This window comes from Mizuhopecten yessoensis, unplaced genomic scaffold, assembly GCF_002113885.1.
Source record: "Mizuhopecten yessoensis strain PY_sf001 unplaced genomic scaffold, ASM211388v2 scaffold497, whole genome shotgun sequence".
NCBI lineage: Eukaryota > Metazoa > Mollusca > Bivalvia > Pectinida > Pectinidae > Mizuhopecten > Mizuhopecten yessoensis.
The window spans coordinates 42969-53851 of record NW_018403576.1 but is presented as its reverse complement, the minus strand read 5'-3'; the positions used below and the strand labels follow the sequence as shown (position 1 = coordinate 53851).

Below are 10883 nucleotides of genomic sequence, written 5' to 3'. Positions count from 1 at the left end.
AACTCAGATCATACCCTAAGCTCAGATCATACCCTAAACTCAGCTCATACCCTAAGCTCAGATCATACCCTAAACTCAGCTCATACCTAAGCTCAGATCATACCCTAAACTCCAATCATACCCTGAACTCAGATCATACCCTAAGCTCAGAGCATACCCTAAACTAAGATCATACCCTAAGCTCAGATCATACCCTAAACTAAGATCATACCCTAAACTCAAATCATACCCTAAGCTAAGATCATACCCTAAGCTCAGATCGTACGAAGCTTAGACATTTTGTTCTAGCTGAGCATTTTGTTACCAAAATTTTAGTGGTCTTATTGATCACAAATTAAAACTTTAAGTAATTAATAGATTGAGGGATGGTTGACATGGCACAATCAGTTATGAAAAGTGTTTATGTGTGACTTCGATGACTAGTACGGTACAGACCCTGTCACCTTAATCAGACAAATGACCAGTATAGCAAACGTACACAATGGTATAAAATCTGTAGGAGTTGGAGAAGGACTCCATGAAAAAAACAAGGGAAAAGTACATATTTGGGCAGTCCCCCTAATTGAAGATAACAGGCTGAGGGTATCTGGAACCTCAAACCAGGGGCTCTATATAATAACAAATCTACTGACCCAACAGTCTCCCTTAAGCAGTCAACCACAGACCAGGGGCTCTATAAACAGATCTAATGACCCAACAGTCTCCCTTGAACCTCAGGCCAGGGGCTCTATATAACAGATCCACTGACCCAACAGTCTCCCACGAACCTCAGGCCAGGGGCTCTTTATAACAGATCTACTGACCCAACAGTCTCCCTGGAAGCTCAGGCCAGGGGCTCTATAAAACAGATCTACTGAACCAACAGTCTCCTTTGAACCTCAGGCCAGAAGCTCTATATAACAGATCTACTGACCCAACAGTCTCCCTTGAACCTCAGACCAGGGGCTCTATATAACAGATCTACTGACCTAACAGTCTCTGTCAGACCTCAGGCCAGGGGCTCTATATAAAAGATCTACTGACCCAACAGTCTCCCTTGAACCTCAGGCCAGGGTCTCTATGTAACAGATCTTCTGACCCAACAGTCTCCCTGGAACCTCAGGCCAGGGGCTCTATATAACAGATCTACTGACCCAACAGTCTCTGTCGGACCTCAGGCCAGGGGCTCTATTTAACAGATCTACTGACTTAACAGTCTCTGTCGGACCTCAGACCAGGGGCTCTATTTAACAGATCTACTGACTTAACAGTCTCTGTCGGACCTCAGGCCAGGGGCTCTATATAACAGATCTACTGACCCAACAGTCTCCCTTGAACCTCAGGCCAGGGGCTCTATATAACAGATCTACTGACCCAACAGTCTCTGTCGGACTTCAGGCCAGGGGCTCTATTTAACAGATCTACTGACTTAACAGTCTCTGTCGGACCTCAGACCAGGGGCTCTATTTAACAGATCTACTGACTTAACAGTCTCTGTCGGACCTCAGGCCAGGGGCTCTATATAACAGATCTACTGACCCAACAGTCTCCCTTGAACCTCAGGCCAGGGGCTCTATATAACAGATCTACTGACCCAACAGTCTCTGTCGGACTTCAGGCCAGGGGCTCTATAACAGATCTACTGACCCAACAGTCTCCCTCCAACTACAGAACAGGGGCTCTATAAAGCAGATCTACTGACCCAACAGTCTCCCTTGAACCTCAGGCCAGGAGCTTTATAAAACAGATCTACTGACCCAACAATCTCCCTTGAACCTCAGGCCAGGGGCTCTATATAACAGATCTACTGACTCAACAGTCTCCCTGGAACCTCAGGCCAGGGGCTCTATATAACAGATCTACTGACCCAACAATCTCCCTGGAACTTCAGACCAGGGGCTCTATTTAACAGATCTACTGACTTAACAGTCTCTGTCGGACCTCAGGCCAGGGGCTCTATATAACAGATCTACAGACCCAACAGTCTCACTCGAACCACAGACCAGGGGCTCTATAAAGCAGATCTACTGACCCAACAGTCTCCCTTGAACCTCAGGCCAAGGGCTCTATATAACAGATCTACTGACCCAACAGTCTCCCTGGAACCTCAGGCCAGGGGCTCTATAAAACAGATCTACTGACCTAACAGTCTCTGTAGGACCTCAGGCCAGGGGCTCTATATAACAGATCTACTGACCCAACAGTCTCTGTTGGACCTCAGGCCAGGGGCTCTATAAACAGATCTACTGACCCAACAGTCTCTGTCGGACCTCTGCTTCCTTCATTCCATCTTTATCACGGTCTTCAGCCTTGAGTTTCTTCAGTTCCCTCTCCACTTTATCCTGGATAGTGAGGTCAGCATACAGGTCTGCCAGGCGGGGCCTGGATAGTCGCTGTAGAAAATGACCATAACACAGGTTTAATTTCCTGCAAATTTGACAAATCATAGCACTGTTTAACTCACACTTTGATACAATGTCATCCCAGAGTTAGGAAAATGCATTCAAGTATATTTTATAGGTGGATTCACACACCTGAGATTCATATGACAGCAACTTTTCGATTAAACAATATTGTAGAACACTGTTAGATGAGCATCTCTTCATCTATCCTTCCTTCAAATGTTGTGAATTCAAATACAGTTAAACAATTTGAATATAAATTAGATGAACATTAGCAAAACCAAGCGCAGAAGTACAGTTATAAAGAAAAAATTGAATTCTAAATGTTGCAACTTTTGAAATATACTTTTATTTTGTTGGGGTTTTTTTAATTCAGAAATGACTGTCAAAGAATCGTAAAATCCTAATTTTGTCAGAATGAATCAATGTATGTATCTATGTATATATCTATGTATGTATCTATGTATATATCTGTGTATGTATCTTTATATGTATCTATGTATATATCTATGTATGTATCTATATGCCATCTTGGGCCACAGTTTTAAGTGGTCAAACATTTTGGACACACTTGAGGTTTGTTGATTGTACCTCTGCTTATTAAGTACATGCATGTAGCACACAGCCTGCCCTGTCAATCTTGTGAAGTTGTCAATATTTGTTTGCGTGAGAGGGTCCCATACTATACAGGTATCTATCGTATGTGATGGTCACACTAGGGATTTATAATATGCCTGCCCGTTAAATTTGCTGATGTTGAGCCAATTATGAGATTTACCTTCAAAAAGCCAAGCATGTTCGAATAAGCCTTTGAGCAGATGTTATTTATATGGGAATCCTGTAAAAGGTCAAATTGTAGAGCGACACCAAGATACTTAGCCTGGTCTACATGTTCAAAATATATGTCCATGTAGGGTGTAATTATGGACTATAGGGGTTTATTCTTACAAGGCTTGGGTATCTCCTTGCCAAATGCATACCCAATGCTAGAAGCAAACAAGAAGCCCAGAGGGCCTGTATCGCTCACATGTTTCTTTTGTTACATGAAACTGATATATAGATAACTTCAGACCAAATTTGGTAACTAGAACACAAGACATTTTAACATCTCTTAAACGCTTCTTAAGATATTGTTGTTTGAAATTTGAGTGTGAAATTGTGATTTTTAAGCTTTTAATCCAGGTTGACCTTTGACTCCGGCTAGCACTTAATATATAGTAACCTTTGGACAAATATCATGACCCTGGGCCTTATGGAACTTAAGAAGATGCTAAAGTTTTAACCCATGTTGACATTTAACTCCCAACTAGAACTTAAAGTTGACCTTTGACCTCATTACTGTAATAAAGAAAAAGATTTGCACTGCTGGTCTACATAACATACTCAAGTATCATGGCTCTAGTCCAAATGGTTCTTAGGATATTGTTGTTTGAAGTTTTTAACATATTTGACCCCTGTGACCTTAAAAGAAGGTGAAGGTAATTTTAATGAGAAAATTTTATAGCACTCCATCACAGGTACCTACTGGCCAAATATCATGACCCTGGGCCTTATGGAACTTGTGAAGAAGATTGCTAATGCTTTTAACCCATGTTAACATTTGACCCCCTACTACCACTTAAAATTGACCTTTGACCTCATTACTGTGATAAAGAAAAATATTTGCACTGCTGGTCTGCATAACATTACCAAGTATCATGACTCTAGTCCAAATGGTTCTTAGGATATTGTTGTTTGAAGTTTTTAACATATTTGACCCCTGTATCCTTAAAAGAAGGTGAAGGTAATTTTAATGAGAAAATTTTATAGCACTCCATCACAGGTACCTACTGGCCAAATATCATGACCCTGGGCCTTATGGAACTTGTGAAGAAGATTGTTAATGCTTTTAACCCATGTTAACGTTTGACCCCCTACTACCACTTAAAATTGACCTTTGACCTCATTACTGTGATAAAGAAAAAGATTTGCACTGCTGGTCTACATAACATTACCAAGTATCATGACTTTAGTCCAAATGGTACTTAAGATATTGTTGTTTGAATTTTTGAACATATTTGACCCCTGTGACCTTAAAAGTAGGTCAAGGTCATTTTAATGAGGAAAGTTTATAGCACTCCATCCCAGGTACCTACTGGCCAAATATCATGACCCTAGGTCCTCCAGTTCTTCAGAAGAAGTCATTTAAAAGAAAAAGTTGACAGACGGACCATGGACGCCGCAGTATGGCATAAGCTCACCTGGCCCTTTGGCCCAAATGGCAAGCTTACAAATTTTGTAACAGGAGTGGGAAAATATGCCAGACCAGGGTTTGAATCTTTCTGTGAACACTGAATAAAAATAGAGACACAGAAACATATGACGGCTACTTCCGACAGATGAAATTTGTTGGAAAATGTTGTTCTTTTCTTAAGTACAGTTTATATTGCTAGTTTTTTGTTTCCATTAGTAGATTATACACATGTCTATGACAGTCTTCCGCCATTTCAACAGTTTTCTACCGGTATGAGTACGAAATCATGGCTGCTTCTCATGTATATTCCTACAAAATGTAGGCCTGTTCTAACGGTTTGTCTGTTTTTAAATGTAACATTTCGTGTCTTAATACTAGCGGACCTGCAAATGTTTATGCAGGCCTTGTAAGGCTTGGCCATTAAGACTCGCCTGAAAGCAGCATCATATTTCTAGGTCCAACCATACATTGTATTTCATAAAAGAACAACTCTAGATCTGGTCCAACCAAATTAGCCGTTGGACCGCAATAAACGAGAACAGCCCAGTGCACAAAACTGATAACACCCACAGGGGCTTGTTTCGGGATAATTTTGTTTAATAATAAACCTACACACATAAGTAGATAACTGTGTATTGAGGGTAACTAGGTTTAAAAAAAAAGTACTCTGTTTCCGGATAATATTGTTTTAACAAATTTTATTATACATATAAACATACCTGCCAAGTGACCCGATTTCGTCGGGTTACACCTGGGATTTTAGCCTTTCACCCGCTTTTATAACTTCACCCGCAGGGTTACGATTTTGACCCAGATTTCGTCAATTTCACCTGTTTTCTCCCGGAATCTTTTCGTATATTAGAAGTTACCGAAGTCACTCGGAATTCTCTAGACTTTTCCATCCTTCTTCATAAGAAAGACCATCTATTTTTTGTTTTCGTTCCTCACCAACAGGTAAGTTGCGAGTTGTTTATATACGTACTAGAACGTTTTTTCCAAATGTTTATACAAATACCGTTGTTACTGAACTTGCTGGCAACTCATTAGTCAGGTGTTTTAACAAATAATAGTTGTTTTTACAATTGTATTTACGTAGAATAGATCGTACGTATTTTGAAGGTAACATTATGTCTTCTTGAAGAAAGAAGTCATTATCGGGACTTGCGGCTCGGGACTTGCATATACGTCTCTGACTATAGTATACACGAAATGCTAAAAGAAAAGATAATTGTTCACATATCGTAGGAAAATGAGTTTTAGTGTATAAAGTCCTGCGGTCGTGGACCAAACGCTGCATTCTGCACTTTAGTCTTTGTAAATCGCATATTTCAGTTTGATCTGGTGCTTAAAACGACGTTACTAAGACATTCAAAAACATGCACAGGCATTTGATGATTTGTTTTTGTCAATCAAAATTATCCTAACAATAAGAGTTCAAACCCTACTCGTATAAAACTAATATTTTATATGAGTAGGGTACAACTTCTTATTGTCAGGACCATTTTCATTGACAGAAACAAAATGGTATTTTATATGAGCAGAATGTGACATGTTATTGTCAGGACCATTTTAATTGACATAAAAAATGCCTGTGGAAACACAGTATCATATATATTATTATGAATTAATTTCATAAGTTGTGTTGTTGACAAACCTTTTTATTTTTCAGCTTTGAATTTGGTATTGTGGATGAGGATTAGCTAGATCTGCTGGAAGAACAGTTCAATGAATGTAGAATGTAACTTAACATCATTAAAATATTTAAGTTCTAATTTAATATCTCTTTTTCTTATATTTGTTGCGAAAAAAGCTGTTGCGCACTATGACCCTCTTTTTTATTTCCAAAAGAGGGTCATCACCCTCTTTTAGTATGTCCGGGGTTGGCAGGTATGTATAAATGGATAAGATATAACAGGCTAGGCCTATATCAATCTTCTCCATGATAGGGGTGTTAGTATGATATTATATATATACATGTAATTAATAAGCTATGTATATTATTGTATTCAATTCATACACTCAATCATACATTCATACAATTTGCTACTTACACTCTCTATACACATTTTTGTCAATACTCATTCACTAGATACTATTTGATATTGGTTAATACACACCAGTAAATAACAGCAACACTTTTTATAGTGTTTTTTAACAAACCAAATCCCAAAACCGAGTACTTCTTCTTATACCTCGATACCCTCAATTTTTATAAGGTTTGAGAATGTGTATAAACACCGGATAAAAGTGCTAGTACTGTTATTTACTGCCATACTGGTGTGTAAAGGTTTATTATTAACAGAAATTACCCCGAAACCGAGTCCCTGTGATCACCTATAATTTACATAACTTACTTTCTGGGCTTTATTCCAAATCATATTCACTTTGTTCATTCTAAATGGTTTCTTAGATTCCGTCAACGGTTTATTGACATCTTCAGAGTATTTTCCAGCTCTAGAAATAGAGACAAATAGAAACATAAATATTCCGCACACGCCTCCTACTTTCATCTTGTAATCTGTGTTCGTCAAATGCTTTAGTGTTAAGTGCAATAAAGCAAAGCGTCTTGCTGAGCTATTTGTAGTGAATCAGCTAAACGCTTTCCCCTAATGAAAGCAGAGCAACTTTGTCAAGCGTTTTGGAGAGCTGGTAGTTTCCATATTTACATTTCCCTGTTTGGAATTTTCACTGTACCCGAAGACGGATCTTTGGCCTATTTGAGGAGTTAAACTAGGCACGTTTGTGTAACAGAACAGAACCAACAATCTCAAGTAGATCAGACGTTTATTATCACAACCGACTCTAAGATTTCTCGATAATGTCTGCCCAAAGTAGTGGAGAGAACCCTGATTTTAGAGGAATGTTGGTGCGTTTGTCAAACTTGTTGAAAAAAGATGATCTTGTGGCCATGAAATACATGTGTAAAGATATAATAGGAAAACGTGACTTGTCAAAGATAGAAAGTTTTTTCGAATTGTGTGACAATCTAGAAAGCCGTGATTTTCTTGGTGGTAACAATGTAATCTTCTTACAAAAACTGCTCTCTGGATGCTGTTCCGGAAGAAAGGACGTATTGCATGTTTTGGAAAGTTACAATAAAACCCGAAACAATATTAGCAATGGAACAGGTAAGCAACAGAAGAAAACCCCAATAAATCAAACGTTATTTATATAATATTTGACGTTTACATTGTCAAACTGACCTTTTCCATGTTGCTCCACTTCTTTAAAACAAGTATACTGATTAAGGGTCTGACTAAAAAGCGTCTTCAACCGACAACAAGCGCCTTTAAGTGACAACAAGCGTCGCCAGACAAAATCTTCAAAAATACTGAATAAAGTAAGCGATATCAGAAGATATGCTGTTAATATGACTATAATGCACCTCTGTACCAAATTTCAATTTGATATTTGAAAAATTGCATGACCAAGTTATGATGAATTTAATTTTTACGATCGCGGCGTGGCACATGTGTGTATTAACTTGAAAAGTGTAGAAAGCGTCGCCTGATAATATCGTTACAATTACCCGCTAAAGTAAGCGACATCAGAAGATATGTTAGGGTAAGGGTAATGATTAATTTATTATTACGATCGGCGGCGTGGCATACGTGTGTGAATAGAACACTACAGATCGTAAAGCGTCTTCAGACAATATCTCGAATATTAAACTATAATGTAAGCGACATCAGAAAATATGTTATTCATATAACTATGATACACCTTTATACTAAACTTCAGGTAGAAATTTGAATAAATGACTGAGCAGGGGTGTGACTACACATCCCTGGACTGATTAAGGATGTTTTTGATTATTACGATCAACGGCTTGGCACACGTGTGTGTATAGAATTCGACAGATTGTGAAGCGTCTTCAAACTATATCTCTAAAATTAATCGATTAAGTAAGCGACATCAGAAGATATGTTATTCATATAACTATGATACACCTTTATACCAAACTTCAGGTAGATTTGTTAAAAAATGATTGAGCTATCGTAAATTTAATTTTACGATTTTACGAAGCTATACGCCGTGTCACATATGTGTACGTAGGGTAGACCTTTGCATAGGTGAACACAGTTAGACCGGATTATATTGTAGAACTCTCAGCCACACTCTTGAAACGAGCATGTTACCAGACCCTACGGACGTGGACTTGGTTCTACTCGGGGTCCGTTATATGTTCGTGTGACTGATCGATTTAATGTAAGTGTTTAAAAAAAAATCCCTAAGTACCTATAAGTTTAAATGAAGACTACACTAGGACTTAATTGTTATTGTTGTAAAGGTACAGCTGAAAAATACTTGTTTGTTTGTTTGTTTGTTTGTTTGNGCTGAGCGTTAAGCAGGAGTAGAAACTGCCATTTTTAAAGACTTTGGTATGTCTCGGCCAGGGGACAGAACCCAAAGCCTTCCTCACAGGGGCGAACGCTCAACAAATGGCCAAAAGTGAGGCATTGTCAAGGGAGACATTAGGAAAAAGAAAGTTATTTAGAAAGGAGAGAAGAGATAAGGTCCCAAATTTAGTCAACTCTTACGATCATGCAATTGGGGGCAGCAGGTACAATTCTTACGCCCTACCTGCAGGGCAGCTGAAAAATACAATCGTTTTAAACTTCTTATGAAATAACTGGCACACATAATAATTCACACTGCTGTATTTGAGAAAACAATAGTGAGTTAATCAGTGTCAGTCTATATATATATCTATTTCCTGTAAATAATTAGGTGAAGGTATTAAAATTTCAGGACATTTCATTACTCTCGTACAGGTTCATTTATCACAAATTATAAGTTGTAATTTTCAATGTTTTCATGATGAACAGGCCTTGCTTATACTTCAAAACAGAAAAAAATATTTTAAGAGATATAGTTTGAAGACGCTTCACAATCTGTCGAGTTCTATTCATACACGTGTGCCAAGCCGTCGATCGTAATAATCAAAAACATCATTAATCGGTTATTTATTCAAATTTCTACCTGAAGTTTAGTATAAAAGTGTATCATAGTTATATGAATAACATATCTTCTGATGTCGCTTACATTATAGGTTAATATTTGAGATATGTTCTGAAGACGCTTCTTCATATGTCGAGTTCTATTCACACACGTATGCCACGCCGCCGATCGTAATAATAAATTAATCATAACTCGATCATTTTTAGCTAAGGCGTTAGCCGCCAGCTATTGGTATTACTTCAGTTAATGAGCTCAGATATTCATAAATGTCGATTTCACACAGACGGCCTCTAGCGATAATCACTGGTGCTAAATTGAATCATATACCGGACCTACTGTCTTTATTATGCGTAACTTTGGACTCAAATGCACTTGAATGTCTTGTAAATATCATTCCTTTCCTTTGTAGAACATATGACCTTATCACAATGTCGTATTCTTATTGAAAATGAACCCTGTTTATCTCAATCGGGAACTGCCACTTGACTGTAGGTCATGCATGCTACACGCAACTTCCGGTAAAAATACTTCAGTTAATGAGCTCAGATATTCATAAAAGAGACATAACGTCACCTACCAGTAATACTAAACAAACTGCAAATAAAATCCATTACCACGGACTCCAGTTCACTCACAAGTCATTGGATATAATCTTATTCTTAGTTAGAACTAAGTATCCATCTAATACTTCGTATTTACTCTTGGAACTGTCGCTGGATTAACCCTTTACACGGAAATATTGTCCTGTGATTGGCTAAAATTGGTGACTCTTGCATTTACGTCCCTGTTTACATTTATATATTACGTGGTCGGAGCTATGAAGCAGTCCTGTTCCAACTAACTGAGGAAAATCAAAAGTGCTAACTGTAATAATATATATGATTCACGCTTAATATGATTATAATGTTATCAAAATATTGCATATTCGTTCATCGTTGAAATAACAAATCCTTACTAAAAACTCTAAAAACAGAAACGACGGCCATGTTAGATCACGCGTGATGTTATCCGTTTCCTTATATGGCCTTCACGGCCAAATATAGTATTACTACTGATGGTCATGACACCCATATTTAGACGTCTGACCTATATCGGAAAGGTAGACGAAGTTTCCAACATAGCAGTCAATTAAGATTTCGCTTGCACTTGTTACGTAAACTTGATAATTTAACGACATATAAGGCAGAGTTTAACTTACAATTATGTAGGAGATCAACATAAAAAGTTCATATTACAAACCTATTAATGGATACGGATCCTGTCAATTAATTCTAAAATCGCCTCCGTGTGATTCACACCAGGCTTGC

General features: G+C 38.0%; 2 protein-coding genes across 2 annotated transcripts in view; one reads left to right on the top strand and one right to left on the bottom strand.

Annotated features, from left to right (window-relative positions):
- Positions 1-7135, bottom strand: part of LOC110449943 (alpha-2-macroglobulin receptor-associated protein-like) — a 28795-nt gene extending 21660 nt beyond the window's left edge. Inside the window, exons 1-2 of the mRNA XM_021497128.1 lie at positions 6969-7135; positions 2231-2372 (exon numbers count right to left, since the gene is read on the bottom strand). Coding sequence (XP_021352803.1) covers positions 2231-2372; positions 6969-7124 — 298 coding nt within the window. The 5' untranslated portion in view covers positions 7125-7135. The remainder of the gene's footprint in view (positions 1-2230; positions 2373-6968) is intronic.
- A 116-nt stretch (positions 7136-7251) lies between these two features.
- LOC110449934 (fas-associated death domain protein-like) overlaps positions 7252-10883 on the top strand; it is a 14092-nt gene continuing 10460 nt past the window's right edge. Inside the window, exon 1 of the mRNA XM_021497120.1 lies at positions 7252-7742. Within this exon, the coding sequence (XP_021352795.1) occupies positions 7433-7742 (310 nt within the window). The 5' untranslated portion in view covers positions 7252-7432. The remainder of the gene's footprint in view (positions 7743-10883) is intronic.